This window comes from Condylura cristata, unplaced genomic scaffold, assembly GCF_000260355.1.
Source record: "Condylura cristata isolate star-nosed mole 26May11 unplaced genomic scaffold, ConCri1.0 scaffold00032, whole genome shotgun sequence".
In the NCBI taxonomy this organism is placed as follows: domain Eukaryota; kingdom Metazoa; phylum Chordata; class Mammalia; order Eulipotyphla; family Talpidae; genus Condylura; species Condylura cristata.
Genome location: NW_004567133.1, coordinates 10,829,881 through 10,857,244, shown reverse-complemented (window position 1 = coordinate 10,857,244; position 27,364 = coordinate 10,829,881). Strand labels below are relative to the sequence as shown.

Below are 27,364 nucleotides of genomic sequence, written 5' to 3'. Positions count from 1 at the left end.
TGTTTTACCATAAGAGAGAAGACAGGTCTATCCCCTCACGATCTCAGGAAGTCATAATTATTTATAAAACCACCTGCATTTATAGCAGCATATAAAATTATAAATATAAGTTCTAGCCCACCCAGTTAAAAGGAAAATCTTACCCTTTGATGGTGAGTCACTTGGAAGAATCTCTGCCTTCTCTTTCTAGAATCCCATTGTCTTTAGTGAAGGATTCTGTTTCTGATTTCTTACCTAGCTACCGGGACACACTGCAGGAACTCACCTCTGCCTCAGGAGAGATATGCAGTGATCTGTGTGTAGCTGGCTTTGGCCACCTCATCCTGGCATTAAAAAAAAAAAAAAAAAGTGAATGGGACGCCTGTTGGCCATTGTCTGCCTTTTTCTTGGTGGTTCCGACAGTGCCGGCCTGAGTGTCGGGCGAGGTCCTTGGAAGGCCGTCCCAAGGGCATTAAGTCTTGGAGGAGGGAAAGATGCTGTCTGATGACAGAAGACATGACATCATCGTGGAGGTTGAAGATGTTCCATCCGGGGACCAAAGCCATTCCTCCTCGAGTCAGATTGTTCTAGAAAAGACTCTGGTAAAACCAAGCTTCAGCATGGCCTCATTCATTTCTGATATCGACGGGCCAGACTCTCTGATTTTCAGCAGCCAGAGTGACAAAAAAGGCAAGCAACTGTTAGAATTTGCAGCGTCTTTGACTGGACTGTTCTCTCACCCCTTCATAGTCCAGAAGTGTGGGCGTGGGCATGCCTAGTGCTTCGCCTGAAAACATTCAAGGTAGCAAGACACTGGGGGAAGTAGCAAGGATCACTTAGTGGGAGCAAAGAAAGCTTTTAAGACACTGAGTCGGGGTCTCCCTGGTGGCACAATGGGTAAAGCGCAGCACCATGAAGCCATCTGCAGCCACCGCAGCATGAGTTGAATCCCCGGCCAGGGAGGTGAACCACGTGCACAGCAGACCTCTCCTGACTCCCTGCTCTGTATTTCAGACCCTCTGCCTGTCCTGCTCCCCACTCTGTCTCTGGTGAATCCTCTCAGCCCCCTGCACTTCTGGCCCGTACCCTGTTTTATATGCATAAATAAACAAACTTTAAAAAATAGACACTGAGTGGGTGGAAGGTTTGACAGATGACGCAAGGATGCTGGGGCCTGAGGCTGGGTCCCTTTGGGAGGCTGTGATGCCTGAGAAAGGACTATCGAGGTCATTCATGTGCCTGGAGCTCTGCCAATCTCTTCCTTTCTGTTGTCCTTTCAGTTCCATGTTAGCTTTCCCCCTGACTCCACCGCTTTGAGGCAGGTCTGCCTGTCATTTCCATTTGTTGGGTGAGGAAGCTGAAGATTCACCAGGGAAACGAAAGCACCGTGCCGATCTGGGACCCAAACTCCCCATTCCCAAGCCTGATGCTTCAGTCCATTCTGCTCATCCTGGACAGTCTGACAGGAGGCCTCTGGCACTCAGCTGGCCATCACAGCACGTCTCAGCTGAGTCCCCCTGCCTCTCTGCTCTGGAGGCCAAACACGGATGTTTTTCTCCTACACCATCCCAGGTGTAAAGTCCAGCTGTTCACAGTGATTTATGGAAGGAAAATCACCAGAGCATGCTGTGGGCTGGGCCCAGGACTCCGGGGCTTTGCTGGCCGCTGCCACTCACAGCCACAAAGCAGTGTTTTCCTAGGACTATCAGGAATGAGCTGTCAGGTGTGCTTGCTTCCGAAGGCCCTCAGTTCTGAGAAGACGGCGGGTTAATACCCCAAAGACACTGCTTTAACAAGTCACTCTGAGCTGGCATTCTCTAGCGAGTGAAGCAAAGACAGCCGTTCCGCAGTGATCAGGCCTCCATCCAGATCGGGAGCCAGTGATGTCGGGGCCTCAGAGTCCTCATCACGCTCCTGCTCGTATGGACCCAAGTACATTCCTGCTGGCTGCATCTGCCTTCTGATAGTTCTAGAACTTTGCCTCCAGACATATCTAGGACTAGAAAATTAACTCAGCTTAGACAGGCCATAAGCAGTGTGTGCCCCATTTCCCCCCAACACACACCATCACACCTCTATCAGGTTGAACCCCTTTATTGGAGATTAGAGTTTATCCAGTCAGGCTGCTGCTCACCCAGATCTCTGACTCTGCCCCACTTCTCCTTTCTTCCTCTCTGTCTACCCCCTTTGCCTCTCAGAACAGACACAAATTTCCTTGTCTCCAGCAGAGCGATTTGGGGGCTCTCTTCTGGGGACGCCCCCTTCACCTCAATGATGTCATTAAAAGGAAGAGCCTCAGTTTCTCAACCAGGGAGTCAGCCTCCCAGCCAGCCAGGCTCTCAGTGCCCCCACTGTGCCCCCCTCAAACCATGCTGGCTTTTTGTTTACGTTTGTGGTCTTTGGTCTTTGGAATTGCTGCCCTGGTGCCATTTTCTGTCCAGTGTTCTTTTGAAGATCCTCTAACGTCACTGTCATATTTTAAAATGTTATTATTTTGTTAAAGAGGAAAACATCCTTTATTTTCTTCTGCAGGACAAAAGTTAATTGCATCTCTGGCACCCATGAACTCTAGAGACAGAATTAAAACCATCAGGAATCAGCCAAAGACCATGGAGGAAAAAAGGACGCTTAGGTATGTACCTGAAGCTTTTCCTCTTTCCTGGATTTCAAGCGAACCTCGGTCATCTACTTTTTGCCCCATCTCAGAAAGATAAGAAATAAATAGATGCTGAGAAGAGGCCACTTTCCTATAGGTGAATTCCAAAAGATCTCTGTAGTTATTCTTCTCTCCTTTCACCTGCAAAGCAAGCAGTACTTAGTGACCTGCTTCTAAAGATAAAGTGTGGACAGAGAGAAAGTAAATTTCCAGTGGCAAAGCACTGCAATAATTCCTGAGTAGGTTGGCATCCCAGAGTGTGTGGGAATTTGCAACTCTTCCATACATTTCAAACTATCCAGAAAAGGAAAAGTTTATGAGAGACTCAGAAAGTTTCTAAGCCTAAGAGCTCAAAAATTAGAGGGCTGCCGAAGCCCTGCGCTCAGACCTTTCTTTCAGCCTTGTTTTTAAGCTTGTAAAAGTTGGCAGAAACTAGTAGCATAGAGGCCATGATTGCTAATAAATAACTTAACGATGTATTTGTTCTGAACTCGCAAAGATAATAATTGTGACTGGCAAGGGAGAGATTGGTCAACAGGTGACTTATAAATGACAGAAAGGAAATTGACCCAAATCAAGAGAGGAAGTTGAGTGAGAGGGTAAAGTCCAGTTGGGCAGAGCTAGAGGAAGCTGAGCTGAGCTTTGAAAGATGGCGAGTGGGGGTGGGGGCTTGGCCAGACCAAGGCAGGCCAGAGAAAGACCAGAGCGACGTAGGTGGGACTTGTCCACGGAAGCTGAAGAGACCACCTGTGCTGGATCTTGCTGGAAACACCCAGCTGTTTCCACCAGTGCGTGCCTCCCTGTGTCACGGAGTCAGACTGGAAACACAATAGATAAGGTGCAGAGTGAAGAACAACATTCCTCGTCTCTGTTTACTAAAGTCAGTATCACTCCTACAACCTCAAAGGTCTCCAAACCTTGTCGGATGTCCCTATGGGCATGCAGTCCCCCCAGGTCGGGGACCAGGGACCTGAAGGATCCCCCCTGCGAGCCCCAGTCATCCTCGTCCCCTCCTCCCTTCCCTGCTCTGTCTGTTCCTGCCACCCTGGTCTCTGTGCCATTCTGTCCCTTTGGGGCTTTGTGTTGTCTGTTCCCTCTCTGGGCCACCCCTTAGCTGTACCCCTCTTTCGCTTTCAAACCTTCCTTCCAATGCCACCCAATTCCAGAACTCCCCATCTCCTTACCCCTTCTCTCTTCCCACAGGATACATCCCCTTCCAACATACTATCTAGCCTACCCATCATTTTCATCATATTTTTGTTTTTTTCTTTTCCAACTAGCAGTCCTGCTCCATGTACAGGGAAACTGGTCTTTTTGCCCAGCAGGTCCTAGGCAAAGAGGATCTCCCAGGTCCTCTTTGCTGGGAATTTTTTAAATTCCTATTTTTAAAAATAGTTTTATTTTATTTTTATGCATACAAGATCTGGGGTGTAGGCCAGAGGTAAAAAGGTTCACCAGAGACAGAGCGGGGAGCAGAACAGGCAGATCAACAAAGTACACGGCTGAGGGGAGCAGCGAGTGAGACAGGAGAGGTCTGCTGCACCCTGTGGGTCACCTGGGGGTGGTGGGGGTGGTGGGGGGATCGAACTGCTGCTGCAGTGGCTGCAGATTGCTTCTTAGTGCAGGGACTTAACCCTTGTGTCTCCAGGGAGGCCCACGCTCAGTGAATATTCGTGCAAGGAGTGCATTCCAGCCTTCTCCTCTCACTCTCTCCTGCTGTTCCCATAGGAAAATGGTTGAGAATGAGAAGAGCAGGCAGTCCCGTCCCATCCTTCAGCTCGGCTGCTGCGCACAGTGTCTGAGCTCCATCTCACTGGTGAGCCGGCCCTGATTGCTGCCAATAAAATGGGCCCAACCGGGAGTGAAAATAGGAAGGCGGGAGAGTGGGGGTGGAAGGGTCACGTGGGCACGAGGAAACAGAAATCTGAGCATTTATTGATAGTCAGAGAAATTGGGTCTGGCTAGGAGAGGGAGGTGAGAGGGGTGATGAGAAGATGCTGAACTACCTGGGCAGTTTATTCTGAGAGTGTCAGATCTGGGAGTAAGAGTGCTCACCTCAGCAGGTGGTCCTGTGTGAATGAGGTAACTCTGTGCTACTAAGTGAGATAGCATGGTGCCCTGCACTTTGGAGTGTTCTAGAAACAGTGACTGTTGCTGAGGCTTCTGCTCGGTAGCTCTCTGTGGAGCGAGTGGCAAGCTTGGGGTGTTTTTCGGTCCTAACCTCAGGGGTACCGGCGATCCAAGAACTCCCTGTCAGAAGTGCTCAGTTCCTTCACCCTGTGGCAGAAGACACTCAAAGTCATCGGGGGCAAGTTTGGAACCAGTGTGCTCTCCTATTTCAACTTTCTGAGGTGGCTTTTGAAGTTCAACATTTTCTCATTCATTGTGACCTTCAGCTTCATCATAATCCCGCAGTTTACCCAGGCTGAAAAGAACACCCTCCAATTCACTGGATTGGAATTTTTCACTGGGGCGGTAAGTCCTCCATTTCCTCAAAACATGTTCTGGAGAACCTCGGTGGAACCTGGCCGGTCACTGCCCAGACCTCTCACTTTCCCTGGGAGCTGACTGACGGGGAAAGTAGGTGCTTAAAATAATTTTCCCAAAAGTAATACACAACATAGTGGAATCCCTTTCTGTATGTTAATAGTTTATATCATCCAGATGTTCTTTTCTGCACATGTATGGACACATATATAAGGTACCTATACATCCTTTTTTTTTTTTAACGTAAACAAAAGATGAATTATTCATATACTGCCTGCAACTTTTTGTTCTCTACTGTTAGGTAGTGGGCCTATTGGTGTTCATAGATCTACCTTTTCTGTCTTTTGCATTTTTCTTTCTATAAAACACTGTGCTCCTTTTGAAAAATTCCTGTTGTGGTAGAGATCAAGCTAAGAGAAAGTCCACTCTTCCCTTATCTCTTTTTTCACTTCAGAGTGTATCTGTGTCCACTGCTTTTCTTTCTATAGAAAGATGGTTGGATGGATGGATGCATGCATGCATGCATGTATGGAGGATGAGTGGGTGAGTTGATGGATGGATGGGTGGGTGGATGGATGTGGGTGAGTGGATGGATGGGTGGGTGAGTGGATGGGTGGATGGATGTGGGTGAGTTGATGGATGGATGGGTCGGTGGGTGGATGGTGGATAGATGAATGGATGTGAGTGGGTGGATAGATGGTGGATGGGTGGATGGATGGTGGATGGATGGATGGAAGGAACATACAGATGCATACATACACAAGTAGACATGTAATAATAGATCCATAGTTAAGTAGGTAGGTGGAAAGATAGACAATAAGCATTCTTTTAAAAATATAAAAGACAGGATACTATCACTCTGGCTTTGCAGCCATTTTTGCTTCCCTCTGTATCTTGACATTTACAGAGCCTCAGTTAATTACCTGGTTCCCTCTTGCATCGTGTAGCCCCTGCTGTGGAGTTTACCTTTTGAAGGGCTTTAGCCACAGAGGTTCTGCAGGCCAGGGATACACAGAGGACTGCCACCTGTTTCTGTACAGCCTGCAGACTAAGACTGATAGTTACCTTTTCAAACGCTTGTAAACAACTCCAAAGAAGAAAATTTTGTGGAACATGAAAATTACATGAAATCTACATTTTGGTGTTGATCAGTGAAGTTCTTTGGGAACACGGCAGGCCTGCTTGTTTTCATGTCTGTGCGATTCCTGCTACCAGAGTGGCTGTTGCAGCCTTGTCGATCTGTCCAGACAAAGGTATTTACTGTCAAGCTCTTTACAGAAAAAGTTTGCTGACTCTTGCAGAGAATGTCTTTTTTTTTCCTTTTTCTGTAAAAAAAAAAAAAGAAAAGAAAAAAACCTTTCCCTTAATATAGATGCATTAAAACAGAATCATTGTATAAGGTTCTCCTTCATTTCCCTCACGATTATATTTACATTATGGATTTGAGTACATGCGAAACTGAAAAATTTCAGTCACAAAGCAGTAAGATGTGGTAACTTAATTGAATACATATAGCTCTTAAAGTCTTGCCCATTTGGCCATATTTGATTTTATGACTTGGGGTAATCATTTTGTACTTATTACAGACATCAGGACATTTCACTCTGAATTTTATCTTCATCCCTCAAAGATAAAGACACTTTCCCATAGTCCCTCTGTCGTTAGCATACCTCGAAAAATGAAAATACCAGCACTGTTTAAGTTCTATAGACAGACTATCTGGGTGCATCCCTACACGTGTAGGTAGGTAATAGAAGATCCATAGATGAGTCTGGCCGTGTGCCAGGTCGTGTTTATATCTCCCAGGTGTTCCCAAGAATTTTCTGTAATGTGCTTGTTCAGAGCAGGCACCAGCTGCCTTTATCTAGCTTTTGTTCACCTCAAATAATGTCCCCTGTCCTGACCCTTATTTATCTTGACACTGTGTTATTGCAGAAACCAGGCCATTTGCGTCCTTTCCGGTCTCACCTTCTGCCACTGTCTGCTTTCTTTCTCATTTGTTCCTCCGGCCCATGATTTCTTTTAAATTGTTTCCTATTAACCACGTCCAAACATAATAATTGGCGACAAAGGCACATAATGACTGACTGTCCTGCTTTTCATCAGGTGTCACTTGCTCACCCTTGATGGTGACAACTGGGTCTCCCCCTGCAAAGTCATGTTGGTTTTGGAGAAAATGTCTGGTTTCTCCGTGGCCTTCATTTCCCGTTTTCTGGCCAACAAAGTGACTAAAGTGACCCATGCACTTCCTGTCGAGTGAGAAGTCCACCTGTGCTGATTGTGGCCACTCATCACTTTCTTGAGCACATCCCCTGACCGTGGGTTCTTGTCCCCTCAGGGCTACTTTCAGGACACAGTGATGTACTATGGCTATTATAGCAACGCTACGATCGGACAAGGCAGCGGGAGTGCCACATACGACATGCAGCTGGCCTACATCTTCACCATGGGCCTATGCATGGTCATCTGCTTTTTCAGTTTGCTTTTCAGGTAGGGAACGCACTTCCCAACGCTCAGCTCTTTTCAGATCTCGGCAGAATCCGAGAGACTAAAGATTTACCCAGGAGACAACTTCTCTGTCATTTTGATTTGGTCTGATCGCTCCTTACCCTGCAACAGAAAATACAGAAGAAGAGAAAGAAATCGGTGTATCTAAAAATACAATTCAGTCCATAATGACCTCACGGCCAATGTAATGGTCCCAAGGCGAGTGAGACCTTGTCCTGTTGAGTTAGGCAGCTTTGACTTGGGGATGGCAAAGTCTGGAAAGGGAGGGTCCCTGTGACTCAGCATTTACTTTGTGTCCGCCCCGGTGTCAGGAACTCTTGGACCTTTTCTTAATGAGTCCCAAGTGCTCTATGATAATAACACAAGCTTCTGCTCCAAATGCTGCATTGACACTATATAGTCAACTGAATAATGGTTCCCCACCCCCCAAAATCAACCATGTCCTAATCCCTATAACCTGTGTCCTTTACCTGGCAAAGGGGACTGTGCAGATGTGATTAAGAGTCTCAAATGGGAAGATTATCCAGGGTTATCTGAATGGGCCCAGTGTAAGTCACATGGGTCCTGTAAGTAGGAGCCAGGAGGGTCAGAGCAGAGAACAAGCATATGCTCCATTGCCTTGAAGATGAGGGAAGAGGCTGCAAGCCAAGGAATGCAGGAAACCAATAGAAGCAGGAAAATGCAAGAAAACAGATTCTCCCCTGGACGCTTCAGAAGAATCACGGCTGTGCTGTTAACTTGATTTAAGACTCATTTTCTGATTTCTGATCTCTAGTAAGAGAACACATGTGTGTTCTAATTTTGGGGTAATTTGTTACAGCAGCCATAGAAAAGTAATACAACTTTCATAATAGCTCTGTGAAGTGGGTGCTATTAACCCTTTATATAGATGAGGAAACTGAGGCTCAGAATGCTTAAAATGACAAAGACACCTCCCCCAAGCTGGCAAATTCAGGCTTGCAAGTCAGGTCTGTCAGGTCCAAGTGCTTTAGTGATTAGATGCACTGTCCACCATTCCTGAAGGATTTGGGGCTACCCCTTACATGCTGTCTGTCACCCTTAGGGATAGGGCTTTCCTTTGTGTTAATTCCTGTACTCTCCCATGTCTATCTTAATAACTCTTGGGTATTTTGGTTTCTGCCTTCCCCAGCATGGCTAGGTATTTCCGGAACAACTTCATTAACCCCCACATTTACTCCAGAGGAATTGCTAAGCTTGTTTTTTGCTGGGACTTCACTGTTACTCATGAAAAAGCTGTAAAGCTGAAACAGAAGAATCTTAGCACTGAGATAAGGGTAAGGCGAGCTTGCTTTATATATCTTCCATCATCAGTATTCTTCCCTCTCTCTGCGTATATGTAACTTTTGTTAAAGTAATAATGAGTTATTTGTTTAATGCTCATGAGGTTGGCAAAAAACCTAGAAATACTCATAATGCCTCATGCTGGTGATGGTATAAGAAAATGCTCATTTTCATAATTGGCTCACACATACTAGAGGGGAGTTTAGCACTTTATAACAAAATGTTCAGTGCAATTATTTCTTGATCTCACAGGTTTAAACTTTTATTCAATGATTTCCAGTTTTCCTCCTGAGAAGGTCTATGGTATTTTCATTGTTACAGAATGGGGAAAAGGAAGCGACTGGCATCTAGTAAAGGAGCCAGGGACAATGCTATCTTTGGTTGCACAGAGCATCTGCCACAAGGCAGCAGTGCTTCACGCAAGTGTCTGTAATGCTGAGATGGAGAAACCCAGGTCTATAGAAACAGTTATGAAAAAGAAAGAACAAGCAAAATTATTAACGAAGGAATTTTGACAAGAGGACTGCTGGTGCTAACTTCCCCCTGGGTACAGAGACCCCACCTCATTGTTCAAGGACCTCCATGATCTCACTGTACTTTCCCCGAGAGCACAGAACCATCTGCTGGCCCATAGGCCCTGCTAGGATGGGAGAGGCACTTGCTGTGGTGATGGGTTGCTCTCGGACTATCTGAAGTCTCCCTAGGGGACTCCCAACGTCCACCTTTATCTTTGACTTTCCCTTCTCTTTTGCCTGGGCACCTGGGTGTGTGTCTCTGTGTTCATCAAATATTCACTTGGGGCAAGGACCGTCGCCAACCATGGAAAGGGGTCTGTGGGTCACCTTGACTTCCTTGTCGCTATAGGAGAACCTGTCAGAAATCCGCCAGGAGAATGTCAAGCTAACGCTCAAGCACAAGCTGATCCGCTTGTCTGCCCACTTGGCAGCCTGGGTCATCTCTACCGGAGTGGCCGTGGCCTGCTGTGCCGCTGTTTATTACCTGGCTGAGAACAACTTAGAGGTAAGCAGCGAGGCAGGAGCATAGGGTGCCGAGCACAGACATTCAGGGGAGGGTGTGGGGGATGGGACGCTGAAGTGATAGTGTGGTGGAGCACCTGTGCTCACCCTGGGGTCTGTGGCCAGTAGCATCAGCTGGAAGCTTGTTAAAAAAGCAGCACCTCAGCGTGCCCATGTGAGGTGTGTGCTGACTCACCAAACTGTGAGAAGCTCTGGGCTGGGGAAGAGGGAGAAGCCCTGGCTGGGGCCCTGCGATCAAATTCTGCTTTCTTCCTTTCTTGTATTTCCTAATGCCTTCCACAGCCCTGGCACAGAATGGACATTCCATAAGTATTGTGAATGGGTGGACTTTGGCACATGATTTAATCTTCCAGATTTCTTACTGTCAAGTGGGAGTGATCCTACCTGGATTTGTAGGGGTATGATCAGGAAAAAAGTTATTTGGACAGTCGACCTGGTACCTGGTACTTTGGGTGATGAAGATATGTTAGCCGTCCACCCCCACCCTCGCTCTCTGCTTTTTTTTTTTTTTTTAAATGATATGAACTCAGGCTAATTTCTGAGAGGCAGGGGCAAAGTACTGTTTTTACAATAGGTTTCTCTTCTGGAGAAATGAAATATGGAACTAATGTGGAGCCAGTTCTTTGACCTCTAGAATTGTTGTGCAGATTGGTCTGATTATGCCATTAAAAAAAAATCTTTCTATTACCTTCAGTATGACATCTACCTTCTATGGCATGGTTGATAGATCTTTTATGATCTGACCCCTGCACACATCTCTAGATTTAACACCCACTACCACTCATCTGCCACATAGTGGGTTCATTGTTCCTCTTCCCCAGCCCAGATGCTTTTTCTCATCTCTAGCTGGGAAACAGGCAATTCATTCTTAAGCCCCCCTCTTCCCTTCATGTTATGAATTCCTCCCCTAGACTTCAGCAGGGGTGTCGTTTGCCCCTGGAAGTCTTCTCCCACTGCCACCAGCCTGACGAGGCTGCCTTAGTCTTCCCCTGTGGATTTATCATACACTGAAAACGCTTCTGTTGGTCAGTTGAGGGAGCCTGGGCCCTGGCCCATCCCTAGTACTCCGTAGGTGCTCAGCCCAGTGGAACCTCAAGGAAAGAGAAGCCAGCAAGGAAAGTGGCGTGGGCTTAAAGGAACCGAAGGACTTGCCACTGACCACTTTAAGTTGGGCCCTGGAAGAGGGGAAATGGAGTCAGAGTCCTCAGGGGCTGGGCTTGGCTTACCTAGGGTGGGTTGTGACCACACACCTGTAGGTGTAAAGAAGGCTTTGGAGTTTCTGCCTCGAAGGCTTTCTCCATGCCCTTGGTGGTGGGGGAGGGAGTGGAGGTGGATGGTTCTGTTGTCTGAACATTTGGGAGAACTCTGGGGTTTCTGTTCTCTGGCCACAGAGGTTTTGTGTGAAGGGCGGTGGTGTTTAAGGTTCAGACATCGCCTTATCTGAGCTCATTTAATCCTGTCACCTCTGTGGGTTTTGTGATCATGTTCCCGTTACACAGGTGAGGCCCATGGAGGCTGCATGTCTGGTCCCAGACCGGTAGTTTGCAAGCACACAGAGTGGGTCAGCGTCTGAATCTAAGTGACACTGGCTTCACAGATTCTACCCCAAGTGAGAGACTTGGGTTTTCAAGAACTCCCAGAGCTGGATACCAGTGAGGTCAGGCTTGGGGTTGAGGCACAAGAGCCCTGAAATCCCCTGCCCAACGATGCCCAGCTGAGGGGCCGCCCTCAGCTCCCAGGGCAGCATCCACAGGAAGGAAGGGGCACCTCTCCCTACCTCACGTCAAAGTGAGGTGGGCTCCCCGCCCCACGAGACTGCCCCAAAGACAGATAAAGCCTCCAAAGCCTTGGAAATGAATAAGTACCCCCAGGAGAGGGAAAAGAAATGCTGAGGTGACTGGCTGCAGGACCGTAGCTTCCAGAGACTCAGACTTTTGCACCAGGGCCAGGGCCCAGGGGCTCCTCCCTACCTCCCAGACCTCTCCGTAAGGCCCAGTCACAGCTGGCTCTTTGCGCTCAAGGCCATACCTCAGATAGACTTGGGCTCACATTTGCCACCCCCTAGCTGGGTGACCCGGGCCAACATCTTCGTGTCTTTGAGCCACGGTGTGCCCATCACTGACGTCTATTCATACCCACCCACGGGACTGCAGTGACGGTAACGTGCAATCACGTAGGGGAAGACTTCGTGCAGGTAAGTGCTCCATAAAGGAGCACTTCTGGGATTTCCTGAGTGAGACAAGAGGGCTCCGGGCACAGGCGGCATCTGGATTTTCTCCCTCGATTCCCTGCAGTTCCTGAAGAACCACAGTGACCCTGGGGCGGTGCTGTTACTGCCCTTCATGGTGTCCTGCATCAACCTGGCCGTGCCCTCCTTCTACTCCATGTTCAGGCTGGTGGAGCGCTACGAGATGCCGAGGCATGAAGTCTACAGCCTTCTGATCCGGTAGGGGTCTGTGGCAATAGATCACACTCAAGTGTAGTTTCCAAGATCTAATTTCCAGAAAGAGTTTCGTGCGTAATACGTTTTTGTTTGGGGTGGGTTAACAGCCATAAAATCCTAAGAGCACTGAGAAAATGCAGTCGTTCCATACGTCTGCCCCAAGGAATGCCTTTCCTGTCCCCGCTGCTGCCAGATCTAGGGAGACACAGTTCTTCTCGGTGATGAGAGGCACTGGTGTGCGGGTTGTGCACTGCATAAAGCCTCCTGCTTGGGGAACCTGGAGAGGGGACTGGAACGGACAGTGTTTGCATTAGTCAAATTGAGCTCTGCAGGGAGGAAGAGATGCATTTTTGTCATTCAGCCACCCAAATGGATCTGGCGAGAGTACTTCTGGCAATTCACTGGCAGGGAGAGGCACCTTCTTATCACTCCACAAAAGCATTGTATTGCTGGATGTGACCTCAGCGTTTTGATAAACAACACACAGATGACTCCAGTGGTGTCCATATTGCTACTTTCCAAGCACCTGCTTACTGTGGTGTTTATACCACTCGTGAGCTGGTGCTTCCCATCAGCTACACAGGCTGTACCTTGCAAGAGGTTGGGACCTGGCATTGAAAAAGCTCCACCTGCTTCCCTTCTTTCATTGAACCTAGAGTCCAGTAGAGTGGTTCTCAAACTCCCAGCATGCACCAGCATGACTTAGTGTATGATTTCCTAAGTCTGGGGTAGGGCCTGAGACGTTGCCTTTCTACAAGTCCACAAATGCTGCATGTGTGGGCCCTCCAGTGGCACAGGCCCTATGCTGCAGCCCCAAGCACCGGCCAGATTGCTGGTTCAGGCGACCTGACGACATTTAACAGCTTGGGCTACTAAACCAGCGGCCCTTGGTCTGAATCTTCGTTAGATCCCTCACACAGTGTGTCACCTTGACAAATTCTTTTCTCTCTGAGCTTTAGTTTCCTTATCCACAAGAAAGACAAAGCACATACAGACATAAAGTGCCGATGGAGTTGGAACATTAAGAAAGCTGATGCAGTCAAGTTCTTGGCACCTGTCCATGCTCCACCTCCAATGAACAGTATTATGTTTATTTACTATTATTACGATGAAATGTGAAATCAGATAGTTTGGAGATGCCCCAAAAGGGTGATAGCTGTTAGAAGGAACTAGGTTGTGCTGCGGTAACAAATATCCCCTCTTGGCCCTCCCTTGTGGCGCAGTGGGTTAAAGCACAGCACTAAGAAGCTTAAGCCACTTCCGCATGAGTTCGATTCCCGCCTGCCCTGGAGGTGACCACATGGCGTGGCAGACCTCTCCTGACCTGCCCGCTGCTCCCCTCAGCAGTGTACTTCATTGATCTGCCTGTTCTGCTCCCCACTCTGTCTCTGGTGAATCCTCTCATCCTCCGCATCTCTGGCTTGTACCCCAGTTCTGTATGAATAAATAAGTAAATCTTTTAAAAAAAAATACCCCTTCTTCCCAACATCTCACAGGCTTGGAACACAAAGTTGTATTTCTTGTTCACGCTGCATGTTCATTTATTAATTTATTTTATTTTTGCATAGAGAACTGGGGTGTAGGCAGGGTGAGAAGATTCACCAGAGGCAGAGTGGGGAGCAGAACAGGCAGATCTACTGAAATCCACTGCTGAGAGGAGCAGCGGGGAGACAGGAGAGGTCTGCTGCGCCATGTGGGTCAGCTCTCTGGCTGGGGATCGAACTCAGGCCTCAGAGGTGACAGCACTGAGCCTTAACCCCTTGGCCACCAGGGAGGCCCCTGCATGTCCACTGTAGATCGCAGGGCTTTTTGGTCACATCAGTCACTTAGGGATCCAGGCTGGGAGGGCAGCTACGATCTCAAATATTATTGCTGGCCATTTCAGAGGAAGGTTCTCCCTGGCACTCACATGGCATTTAAATGCTTCAGCCTGGAAGTGTCACAAGGTGACACACTTATATCTCTCTGGTTCACAACTAGCCATAGGTCCCACTCAAACCACAGGCAAGGCGAACTCTTCATTCTCTCCATGTGCTTAGAAGGAAAGACTGGTAAACAGCACTGCTGAATGCCACAGAAGCAGTGATAGTTGTTTCTCTTCTGTTGTTTAGAAACATCTTCCTGAAAATGTCAATCATTGGAATTCTTTGTTACTATTGGCTCAATGTTGTGGCCCTAGCTGGAGATGAGGTGAGATTTCTATGCTTTTATGCCTTCACTTTGGTTTCTTAAGTTTTGACCCTCCAGAAAGATGTTTCCTGAGTTTCTGCTCATGATATCAAAGCAAATGTATTATTCTTTCATTCATCTGTCCATCCGTTCGTCCATCCATCCATCCATCCATCCTTGGGCTGTGCACCCAAACCTTTCCTCCCCTCTATCAGCCAAATCTAGGAGCTCCCACTCCCTCTGCTGAGAGGACTGACTTCCTGTGCAGGTTACTGATCACGGATTGCACCTTCCAGTTTGTGCTAGCATGATAACCCTTTCTTCCTCGATCAGATAGTGACTTTTCATTAGGTCAGTAAGAAGAGCGGAGGCATTGCTAGGCATGGACACCCTGGTCTCCCGGAGAAACTGATCAATCCTGGCAGACAAACAGAATCTAGAGGAGCAGGCTGTGTTAGAGAAGAGCATGTGAATGGAAGGTTGGGTACCTGTGGAGGGGCCTCCATAGGGGTGCAGAAAGGGAGTCAACACCTGGAAAACAAACTGAGCTTTAATGGTGCATTTCTGCTGCGGTGTGGCCGCTTTCTGGGTACTCAAGGAAGTAGCCAAAGTGAGCCACCAGCTCTGTGCTCATGAATCCGGGATGCCTGGAGCAGATGGGGATTGAGCTTAGGCACACCCCCCCCCACACACACCCCAAACCTGACTCTTGTTTATTTCCAGTGTTGGGAGACGCTCATTGGCCAGGAAATCTACCGGCTCCTTCTGATGGATTTCATGTTCTCTTTGGCCGACTCCTTGCTGGGGGAGTTCCTGCGGAGGTAAGGACTGGCCAGTATTGAGTGAGCCATGGCTGCCGAAGAGGGGTTTGGTCAGTGATGTGTGTGTGTGTGACATGGACCCAGAGCCTGGGTGTGCAGGAGGCGCTGCCGGGTCATGACGTCACACCGTGTGTGATGTTTGCGCGGTGACCATATTGCCAATGGTGCATTTCTCAAGAGGATCGTGACGCAAAGTATGTCTGTAGCTAGCACCTGGCATCGTAACCATTGCCAGGGCAGTCTTGGTGGAACAGGGACACATGTCCCTTATCAGGCCTGAGTGTGCCTTGTCCTGGGTTTTCCTACTGACCTTGTATATTGTTTTCCTCTAAATAACTGGAATTTCACCTTGCCTGACAGTCCCCTTGTCAAAGTTCATTTGGTTTAGCTGGTCCTTTGCAACCTTTTTTCTCTTGGAAAAAAGAAAAAGTTCTAGAAATAGAAACTGAGAGCCATTTGTGATCTAGCCACTGTACATAACTTTACCATGGAAGAATCTTCCTTCAGATTTTCCTAGTGCAAGATGTTGTATGTGTATCCAGGATCATTTTCAAAGACAAAGAATGGGTCTCACGGTGAGACACTGGTGGAGTTTGCTCTTATCTTATCACTATGCCTTGGCATCTTGCTTTAGCTCATTATTTTAATTAAATGCAATGAATGTGCTGAAATTTTATAGGCCCCAGGGACACAGAATTGAGGCAGTGGTGTTATCCTTGGCCCATTGTGGTTTTTGTTCTTTCTTTTTAAATTCTATCATGGGCATCTTAGTCCTGGTAGACTTTTACATATTCTGGAAGCTGCTCTGGTGGTAAGATGGCATGACACCATATCAGGACCTTCCTCAGTGTGGAGACAGAAGCCCAGATGTCCTCATGCAATCAACCAAGCTCACTCTTATTCCTCCAGCCTCTGTCTGAGTTGGAGAAGTGTTTTATTAGATATCATCTTTTTTTGGCAACTCCTCTGTATGAAGAAGTGGTCTCAGGTTTTCCCAAAGACTTTGGTTTCCTCCTTGTGGACTTAGAGAACAGGGAAACACCAGTAATTTGATACCTATAAATAACCAAAATTGAAAATAAATTAAATTTATTTTGGTTGAGAGGTACTGAGTTTTTCTGCTGGGACAAAAAGCCTTAATAAGCCAGAGTGATTACACTAGATAATGGCTGGGATAATTACTGTTAGCAAATGTTTGCTAGACTTTTAAAAACTACTTCTTTTTTTTTAAAAAAAAGATTTATTTATGCACATAAGAACTGGGATACAAGCCAGAGGTGTGCAGGTGGAGGTGGAGGGGAGGATTCCCCAGAGACAGAGTGGGGTGCAGGACAGGCAGATCCACTGAAATCCACTGCTGAGGGGAGCAGTGGGGAGAAATGAGAGGTCTGCTGCACCATGTGGGGCAGCTCCCTGGCGGGGATTGAACTCAGGCTGCAGTGGCTGTGATAGCTTCACAGCGCTGCACTTTAACCCACTGAGCCACCAGGATGGTCCAGAAACCACTTTTGAATGCCTGTGTTAATACCATTTTCCTTCAGGTTCCTCAATTATTTCTTCAAAAACATGCTTGTACTTAGAATTTTTCAAAAATCTGTACAGGAACTTTGTACTTTATTGCAAACTAGTGAGTGTCTCCTTTGTTGCATGTAGAAGTCTTGAAGGAGGGAATCAGTCCTCTGGGCATTGAGCTCATTTTGTTTTCACAGAATCATTGGAACGCGATTTATCAAGAGTCTTGGCTCACAGGAGTTTGACATTGCTGGGAATGTTCTAGAACTGATCTACGTACAAACTCTGGTGTGGTAAGTTTGGGGATCTTCAATGTCCCCTTGGCTCCAGCTGACCGTGGACTGGGAGTGTCTGTGGCAAGCTCCAGAATCAGTTGTTTTCCAACGTACGTGTGTGAGATCAGATCCAATGAGTCTGAGAACCAAGTATGTATGTCCCAGGTTATTATTTTCCTTGATGGGGACTTGAGGCAAGAATCGACATAGAGCAGGATCCTAACCACTATGTAAAAGTCAGGTGATTTCACATAAAGCATGAAATTTCTGATTTCCTAGTTTGATATTTGACTGGGCCTTGAACTAGACTGAGTATTTCCAGTTTACCCTGCCCCCACCTGGAATGACTGCCTCCCCCAACATGGAGCTACCACCCATTTCTTGTTGCCTTGTGTTCATTTTCTTATGGTAAACAACTTTATTTCATTATGTTTTTAGTCATTTTTTTATTTATACAAGGCCAGAGGTATGGGGGAGAGAGGATCCACCAGAGACAGAGTGGGGAGCAGAACAGGCAGATGGACTGAAATCCACTGCTGAGGGGAGCAGCAGGGAGACAGGAGAGGTCTGCTGCTGTGGGTCAGCTCCCCTGACTGGGGATTGAACTCGTGCTGCAGTGGGGGTGGTGTATTTCTTTTACCTGGCCTGCTTCATTCACAGTACCAGGTGGTAAAACCTCTGTAGTCTTGGGGTGTAGATTTCTGAATGTGCATGTGTGTGTGCAGTTGTGAGTTTTGGTGATAGCCAGCCAGTTGCACCAAGTGTTGTCAAGCTCACTTGGAAACTCAAATCAATAATCTGCGAGTTATTTTTCCTTTTTTTTTTAAAAAGATTTATTTATTCATACAGAACTAGGGTACAGGCCAGAGTTATTTTTCCTTTTTTAATGTGATGTACTTAGTGCCAGAATTCTGCACGGTGTATTACATTCCAGGACTCATCTGTTAGTGGGTTGCCAATTTGCAGGCAGGGCATTTGAGTTGGATAACCTTGATTCTGGGGCCTGTTTTGTGACTAACTGAGGTCACTGAGCTTCCCTGAGCCTCATCCTCCTTATCTATGAAATGCACATAATAATTGTTGCCTTCAGAATGGTGTTGAGGATTAAGTCAGATGATATCTGAAAAGTCTCTCATATAACATAAACCTGCAAAGAGTTCTTTGTTAACTCTTTAAATTGCTCTGACCATTTGGCTGTCTGCAAACAACTCACATCAAAGAGTTTATTTTTAGAGGATGCAAAGTCTTATCTTTGGGTAGGTGAGCTGATGCTTTTGCACACTGCCAGGTCACCCCTGGCAACTGCCTGTCACCCAGCTTATAAAAGTCTGTCACCCATATCATCTCAACAAAAAGGATGCCTTTGGGCAAGTTACTTCAACTCTGCACACCTTAGTTTCCCACTCTAAAGTGTGGGGGTGGGAGGAGGTGGAGATAACAGTATCTGCTTCACAGGGTTTAGGTGAGGATTGAAAGAGCAACACAGGTAGTAAAATGCTTCTATTTACAGATTCAAGAACTAAGGTGTGCAGCATTAAAACTGTCTTTAAGGACCAACCAGGTCTCCAAGCGGCATTCTGAGAACTGGGGGTTGGGACTTCAATGGGGAGTCTGGGGAGGGCAGAGTTCAGCCCGTGACACTGCCCCCCTTCCCCTCTCTGATCCATCCCCCCCCCCCACCCCCGGTGTCTGACGGGTCTCTGACACTCACCCCTGTTCCTCCAGGATTGGAACCTTCTTCTGTCCCCTGCTGCCCTTTATCCAAATTATCACTCTCTTCATCATGTTTTACGTCAAAAACGTGAGTCGGTCTGCAGCGGGAATCAGATCAGTTTTGCTCAGTCCGCCATGACCCAGTGGTGGTTGGAAATGGGGGTGCGGGTGGGGGAGAGTTTCATGAAGCCAGTGTCTGGCCGGCTGGGGACCCTCTGACCCTCTGGCCACTGTGGCAGGTGCCTCCTCCTCTTTCCTCAGATCAGCCTGATGATGAACTTCCAGCCTCCCAGCAAGGCCTGGCGAGCCTCCCAGATGATGACGCTCTTCATCTTCTTGCTCTTCTTCCCATCCTTCACTGGGGTCTTGTGCTCCCTGGCCTTCACCATCTGGAGGTAAAATGGTAGCCTTGGGGAGAGGTCGGAGCGAGGGGGCGGGTGTTTTAAAATGTTGGGATTTTTTAAATTATTATTCTTATTTGGGTCTGATGAGGCTGCGAGAGACCCCAGGGGTCCTCTTTGAAGGTTCTGACCTCTTATAAAAGAATTTAACAAGAAGGCAAGACAGGCGGCATCCAGCCAAGCTGAATTGGACCCTTACAAGAGGGAGGCGCCCGGGAAGGGAGAGTCCTGGGCTGGCTCCCTCAGGGAAGTGTCCAGTGGCCGCCATGGGGCCAGCATGGCAGGGTGGGGTAACAGGGCCTGGGCTGGGCTGCCGGGAGGCACTCCCAGCTCCTATCCACCCTGAGTGTCTGCAGGCCGTGTGCTAGGGTTTAACCCGAGCTTCCTTGGTAACCAGCAAACAACACAACACAAGCAAGGGAGGAAATAGAGCCCAGTCTGGTCACCACCCATCAGGCGCCCAGGTCATGACTAGCACTTTCCTCACTTTCTGGAGGAGGAGAGGCCAGGCCCTGGATCAGAGCAGCACCTCGTGTGCATGCACTGAAGGGCCCTGCCCCATCGGGCTCCTTCCTCCCTGCTGGGCCTCCCACGGGCCTGGGACCTGTGCGCCCTCCCTGCGTGGGTGGGGCTCTGTGGGAGGTGCCCTCCTCACTCCTGGGGTTCAGCGGCCTTCTTCCTGCCCTCTGGTTCTCAGCTCCAGAGGCCAAGACCTCAACCCCTTGACCATCCTTATCTCCTTCCACCCTGTCTTTTCTGGGGGCACTTTCTGTTCTTCACCCCCAGTTCGCTTCCTATTGTTAGAAGCTTTGTCTTGCTGGTTGACCATCTTCCCAGCTAGAATGGAACCCCAGGAAAGCTGGGGCCACACTCCTCCGTCAGGATGGAATCTCCAGGGCAGCAAACCTTGGGGGAAGGAGTGGATGCATGAGAACTGAAGAAACAAGGGAGCTGAGTTTTAGGGTGCAGGCGGAACTGGACGGCAGGGGCTCGCGTGGCATCCGGGCAGGCTGCTCCCTCTGGCCAGGTCTGCTCCGTCTTCTGTCTTCTAGCCAGTGCCTATGGCCGCTTGTCTCTGCTTGTTCACCAATTTGCCTGCAAGTGACATTACAGGGGACCTCGGCAGCCATAGAATAGAGGGCCCCTCTTTGAGTTTCTTACTCCCACTTCCAAGAGAGCCAACCTGATTGCCCCTGCAAGGTTCCCGGGACCCCACACCCAAGAGGCTGCTGCCCGGTCTTTGGACTGTCCTGCTGGAGCAGGTGTTTCCTGTTGGGAGCCGGCTGGGAGGCTCAGGCGCACCAGCCGAAGGGACTGAGGTCTCCTCTGGAAGTGGGGGAGGAGCAGGCAAGAGGGGCGTGCTGCTTCTAGAAGTAGCTACTACCCTATCTTGTGCTACTCTTTTTTTTTTTTATTAAACAACTTTTTTTTAAAAAAAGATTTATTTATTCATACAGAACTGGGGTACAGGCCAGAGATGTGGAGGGTGAGAGGCTTCACCAGAGACAGAGTGGGGAGCAGAACAGGCAGATGGGTGAAGTACACTGCTGAGGGGAGCAGCGGGCGGGTCAGGAGAGGTCTGCCGCGCCATGTGGTCACCTCCGGGGCAGGCGGGGATCGAACTCATGCGGAAGTGGCTTTAGCTTCTCAGTGCTGTGCTTTAACCCACTGCGCCACCAGGGAAGCCCTGTGCTACTCTTTTTTTTTTTATATAAGATTTATTTATTTACGCTTACAGAACTGGGGTATAGGCAGATGTGCAGGGGGTGAGAGGATTCCCCAGAGACAGAGTGGGGAGCAAAGGCAGATGGCCTGAAACACACTGCTGGGGGGAGCAGCGGGGAGACAGGAGAGGTCTGCTGCGCACTGGGGGTCACTCCCTGGCTGGGATGGAACTCGTGCTGCAGTGGCTGTGGCCAGCCTCATAGTGTTCACAGTGCTGCGCTTTGCCTGCTGGCCAGCAGGGAGACCCCTCTTGCTCTGCTCTTAGCAAAGCCGCCTTTCCGCCTTGCTTTACCAGCCTGCACCCCTCCGCCCACTGCGGCCCGTTCCAGGGTCTGCCCTACATCATCCACTCCATCTACGGCTGGATCGACACCCTGAGTAAGAGGCCCAGCTACCTGTGGGTGGTTTGGATCTACCGGAACCTCATCGGGAGCGTGCACTTCTTTTTCATCCTCACCCTCATTGTGCTGTAAGTGGGGTCCTGGGGAAGCCAGGCGGGGAACAAGTCACCAGCATGACATGGGATGTGGGTGGGGCCCGGGGCCCTAGTGTATCTCATTCTCCTAGAAGATCCTCACCTGCTCTTGTGCTAAAAAAAAAGAAAAAAGCTATAATTTAATATTGTCTTGCCCTAGTTATTATTTTTTTTGGCCTGTTTTATGAAGAAAGCAATACAGTTCCAGCTCTGCCCCCTCTTAAGAGATAACATGCTAGTACAATTAAAAAAAAAAAGAATATGAAAATGCCTGGGGAAGTTTTATGGTGATTCTGTCTGAGGTTGTGCTCTGTTAAGTTAGGTTGGGAATTGTTGATATATAGGATAGTGTAATTTTTTTAAGATTGATTTATTTATGCATACTGAACTGGGGTACAGGCCAGAGGCTCAGGGGCGGTGAGAGGCTTCACCAGAGACAGAGTGGGGAGCAGAACAGGCAGATGGGTGAAGTACACTGCTGAGGGGAGCAGGGCTGAAGAGGCCTGGCTAGCTTTGCAATGCTGCGCTTTAACCTGTTGCGCCACCAGGGGGCGCCCTGTAATCTTATTCAAAAAATAGTAAGATGAGCTTTTGCCTTGCAGTGAATTAGTAGAAGCTCTGCCGACTGCGTGCTCTCCTGTGTGCACAGGTCGGTTGGCAGATGGAGGGCTGCTGCTCTAGAGACCTGGCCGGGGCACCTACGCCGGCAGCCCCTCACATTAGCGAGGCACAGCTCCAAACACGGTCTGGGTCAGCCGGTGCATGTAGCTGGTAGCGCAGCCCTGGAAGGTTCCATGGTGCATTAGCAACACCACAGTGGTAAAGACAAGAAACAGGAGTCACGGAGCAGGCAGTGGGGTCAAGATGGGCCATCGCTGTGTCCGTTTTCTTGGCAGAGAAGGGTGGGTCCACTGAACGCAGGATTCTGGGCTTTCGGGAGGGTGAGTCCAATCATGAACGCCGGCTCCGTCGGTGGTTGCAGTCTTTCTAACAAGGTGTTCCCCTGACCGGTCCCTGGGGCACGAAGCACATCAGTTACCAGCCCTCAGGCGTTTCTGGTCAGGCCTCTGGATGGAAACCTATCACCCCAGGGCGACGGAGTGTCCTGCTTTTGTCTAACCTGGGAGGAGCCTTGTAGGGACACGTGCAGCAACAGATGGGCCTGATCAGAACTCCAGAGATCTGCAGGGAGGTGCCGGCCTCAGAGCCTGCTGCTGATATGGGTTTGAACCCAGGTCCCCTTGCTCTCAGCCAGGCCCTCCTACTGACGCTAATTTCTGTTTGGCCTCAGAAACTCACCAGAGAACCTGACAGAAAGGCTAAATCTCAGCCCTCCTGTGCAGAGCTACAGAACCAGAATCTGCACTTTAACCAAATCCTAGGCAGTTTGTAACCCATTGAAGTTTGAGCCTCACTGTCCAGACTCACAGAACGTACACATTAGAATCATGTGCGTTTAGAAAAATACTGATGCCTCTTCAATGTTCTCACATCCGATGAAAGTGATAATTCTGATGTGAGGGAGGTGTCAGCTAACACGGTGGCGGTGACCACATCTGTTGCCACATATAAATGGATCCAGCCAACATAGCCGTATCCCTTGAACACACAAGCAGTGGTGTTTGTTGACGCTGCGTCATAAAACTAGGTCGAGGTGGGGATTGCATAACCACATAAACTTACTCAAAGTCCTTGAACTTACAATGAGTGAGCTTTGGGGCATGTAAGCTGCACCTCAATAATAACGAAGAAAAATACTGCCACCTGACCCCAGGCCCTGGGGAGCCCAGGGAATTGATCAGGTGAGGGGCGGCGGGCTGGATCTTTTCCCCTCTTCCCAGGTGGTTCTACACACAGCCAGGTCAAGGACGGCTGCTCCCAGGTAGTTCCCCTCTGTCTCACCAGACACAGCTCTGCAGCCAAAGTCCGTTTGCAAGCAGATAGTCCAGATCCGTGCACCCAGGTGAAATTCCGCGCCCACAGCACCTTGGCACGAGTGTCTGTCATTTCTTTCAGAATGATCACCTATCTCTACTGGCAGATCACAGAGGGAAGGAAGATCATGATCAGACTGCTCCATGAACAGATCATCAATGTGAGTCCACCCCCCTTTTTTTATTTTTAAAGATTTTATTTATTTGTGCCTACAGAACTGGGGTATAGGCCAGAGGTGCAGGGGTGGTGAGAGGATTCACCAGAGACAGAGCAGAACAGGCAGATCTACTGAAATACATTGCTGAGGGGAGCAGCGGGCAGGTCAGGAGAGGTCTGCTGTGCCATGTGGGTCACCCCAGGGCGGGGATCAAACTTGCACTGAAGTAGTTACGGCTTGGCTAAGCTTCACAGTGCAGCGCTCCAATCTGCTGCCCACCAGGGAGGGCCTGTCCTCCCCCCTTCTCAAAACTTTGTAAAGTGGGAAATTCCAAACGTGCTCCAGAACAGGTGGGGCCTCTCTTTATTTCAGCTGTCGAAGTTATCTGTGTTGGTGGAGTGGACCCAGATAAGGCTCAGGTTGGGAAAGAGGAAAGGAAGGGAGGTGCCCTGCACAGGAGAGGCCTCACATCCCGTGACTGTGGCAGGCCAGGAGGGAGCCGGCCAGGATGGTCTGACCGTCCAGGTCAATCCCATTTCCAGTGCTCTAGCGTCTCCTTAAACTTTCACCCAGGAGTTTTAGCATCCACCAGTGGATCAAGAAACAATGTTTCTTGATTTTTTCTTTCCCCCATTCCTCCTGTATTAGTTAGTTGGAGTTATGTAAAGAAGTGCTGACCATGGGAGTTGATATTTTTAACAAATTCCCCAGCTGTCTTGGATAGAGTCAACTTGTTTACAAACCTCTGGTCTGTAGCAGCTGTTTTCATACTCTAATTAGAATTAATTAGAGTTATCTGGAGAGCTTGCAAAAATGCAGACTCCAGGCTTTACCCAGCAGATTTTGATTCAGGGAGGCAAAGCTGCATTGCAGTTAACAGCGGTTTCTGCGTCTCCGTTCAAATTCCACCATTTACCAGCACTGTGATTTGGGGCCCATAGCTTCACTTGGTAAGCTTCGGTTTCCTTGATTTGAAATAATAGGGAGCCGACCCACAGAGTGCAGCAGGCCTCTCCTGTCTCCCCGCTGCTCCCCCCAGCACTATATTTCAGTTGATCCACCTGTTCTGCTCCCCACTCTGTCTCTGGTGAACCCTCTCACCCCTCCCCCCGCACCTCTGGCCTGTACCCCAATAAATAAATATTAAAAAAAAAACAACAACACTCAAGGCACAACCGAGAGACTGACCACCGCCTGGCTAGTACCTGAAAGTAAGGTATTACCAGCTTCCTTTTAGGCAAGATGACAGTATTATGATTCTGTTGTTTCTTTTTTTTTTTTTGAAAGTCTATATGTACTAGGCATGCAGACATTTTTACAAATAAAATAATACAAAGTCTACAATGGATAACCCAGAGATCGGTAGTGAAAGCTGTGCAGATGAAGTGAGGGTTGCAGAGTGGTCGCCGGGCTGGGGGCTGAGCTGACCTGGACGGTCAGACCATCCTGGCCGGCTCCCTCCTGGCCTGCCACAGTCACGGGACGTGAGGCCTCTCCTGCGGAGGACACCACCCTTCCTTTCCTCGTTCCCATCCTGAGCTTATCTGGGTCCACTCCACCAACACAGTTAACTTCAACAATTGAAACATAGTCTATGGGGCCCTCCCTGGTGGCGCAAGGGGTTAAAGCGCAGCACTATGAAGCCAGCTGCAGCCACTGCAGCCACGAGCTCCATCTCCCTCCAGGGTGGTGACCACACGGCCCAGCAGACCTCTCCTGTCTCCCCACTGCTCCCCCCAGCAGTGTATTTCAGTCCATCTGCCTGCTCTGCTCCCCACTCTGTCTCTGGTGAATCCTCTTACCCTCCCTACTCCCACACCTCTGGCCTGTACCCCAGTTCTTGATAAATAAAATTTCAACAACAACAACAAAAAAAAAGGCAGAAGAAAACATGGCATAGTCTCTCTTCAACGTGGAGTGACCTGCCTAGAAACATACCTTTCCATATTTGCTTCTCAGCCCCACGTCATCATTCATCCTCCCTCCTGGGTTTCTTGTTTTGCTTCCTGGCAGGAGGGCAAAGATAAAATGTTCCTGATAGAAAAGTTGGCCAAACTGCAGGAGGCGGAGAAGAGAGCAAGCCCTGCCAGCACTGCTGTGCCGGGAAGAAGACACGTGCAGGTGAGGCTGGAGGCTGCCCCCTCAGGGCACGTCACTTCCTGTGGCTACACACGTCTGCATGCGTTACTTAACAAGCACTGCTGCTCTAATTCAAATTAGTGCTGTCAGCATGAACTAGATAAAGGATCCAGGCCCAGCCTGCACCCATGAAGCCGGGACACGTCTCCCCTTGAGCCCAGGGGGGTGCCCTGCACACACACAACCTGTCAGGCAGATTGTGCTGCACAGTAAACAGCTGAGAAATGAACACACGTGTGGAGCCTCTTTCTGCGGGTGCACCGTGGTCCTGATGGTCACATCTCGATGTTAAAGTGGCGGGGGGTTGGGGAGCCGGCTGCCCAGTCTCACCAGCTGTGCCACGGGTCTGTGTTCTCCTCCAATGATGAAGCTGCCTGCTTGCTTCTTTTTCAGCACGAGGACCCAATAGTCCATATGGAGGAACAGGACGCTGCTCATGGTGAGTAACCAAGCTGGCCCCGAGGGAGAAGCTGTTTATCCAGATGGCAGGTCCGAGACGAGGGGCAGAGCTGCCGCCGGCCTCTGAGCCACTCCGTCCCATGCACTGACCCAGGGCCGTGCTGGCCAATCCCAGAATAATTCCTGCATTAGGTGTGCCTGGAAGCTAGGTCCTTTCTGTGCAGTTCTTTCCCATGTTTGCTCTTTTCTCAAATGAGCTCTGTTATAATAATTGCAAGACCGCTTGCCAGCTTCTAATATATATATGTGTATATATATATATTTAAGATTTATTTATTCATGCATACAGATCTGGGGTACAGGCTAGAGGTGCAGGGGCGTGAAAGGACTCACCAGAGACAGAGTGGGGAGCAGGACAGGCAGATCCATGAAGTCCACTGCTGAGGGGAGCAGTGGGCGTGTCAGGAGAGGTCTGCCGCGCCCTGTGGGTCACCCCCTGGCTGGGGGTCGAACTCGTGCCTCAGCAGCTTCAGCCAGCTTCAGAGTGCTGAGACTTAACCCACTGCACCACCAGAGGGGCTCAGCTTCTCACACCTTCAGAGTCCATCTTGGGAAGAAGGCAAGACTCAGATTCTGGGTCTGATCGTGATGTGCCTGTCTGGTTGTTTCGGTCATGAACATGATTTCACCTAGGTCTGGGTTTCACCGGTAGGCACAGGTTCTCCAGCCACACCGACCGCGGGGACTGGACGGGAGGAAGGTGATTTCCCAAAGGAAATCCGTGGCCGGATCCAGGAGGGGAATGACCACTGGGAAACAAGCCGCTCCACCCTTGGGTAGTGTGAATTACAGAGCCCACTGATGGAGCAAAGGGGGAGAATGGAAGAAACCGAAAAGGAAGAGGCAGAGGGCCCTGAGGAGCTGTGGGACCTGAGGGCCAGTCTCCCGCCTGTGGAGAGAGGGGAGGTTGTGTGCTGATTTCTGTGCTGACTACTCTCTCCTGTGTCAAACTCAGAACTTCGACTACGGCAATGGGCTCAAGAAGGTCATCCAATGATGTGATGATTACTGTGCAGGCCAGTCACCAATCAAGGGACAGAAGCCAGAGATGGAACCACTTCCAGGACACCTGGGCCGTTCGGAGCTTCTTAGAAGGGAAATTCAAGCCACCTGCCAGGAGTGGGCTCCCCCACAGTGTGAATACTGAAGTGGATCAGGCATTCCCTGCTGA

General features: G+C 49.1%; 1 protein-coding gene and 1 non-coding gene across 2 annotated transcripts; one reads left to right on the top strand and one right to left on the bottom strand.

Annotated features, from left to right (window-relative positions):
* The first annotated feature begins 473 nt into the window (after nt 1-473).
* TMC5 (transmembrane channel-like 5) lies at nt 474-27,364 on the top strand. Its single transcript, XM_012731801.1, is given in 19 exon segments — nt 474-739; nt 741-781; nt 2,512-2,611; nt 4,364-4,451; nt 4,862-5,110; nt 7,461-7,612; nt 8,781-8,925; nt 9,797-9,952; nt 12,264-12,415; nt 14,524-14,602; nt 15,305-15,402; nt 17,112-17,207; nt 18,915-18,990; nt 19,164-19,297; nt 21,324-21,497; nt 23,520-23,598; nt 25,609-25,716; nt 26,128-26,173; nt 27,149-27,364. Coding segments are annotated over 19 exon segments (2,286 nt in total). The 3' UTR covers nt 27,196-27,364.
* TRNAD-GUC lies at nt 14,115-14,186 on the bottom strand. The gene has a single exon. It is a non-coding gene; the product is annotated as a tRNA-Asp (tRNA).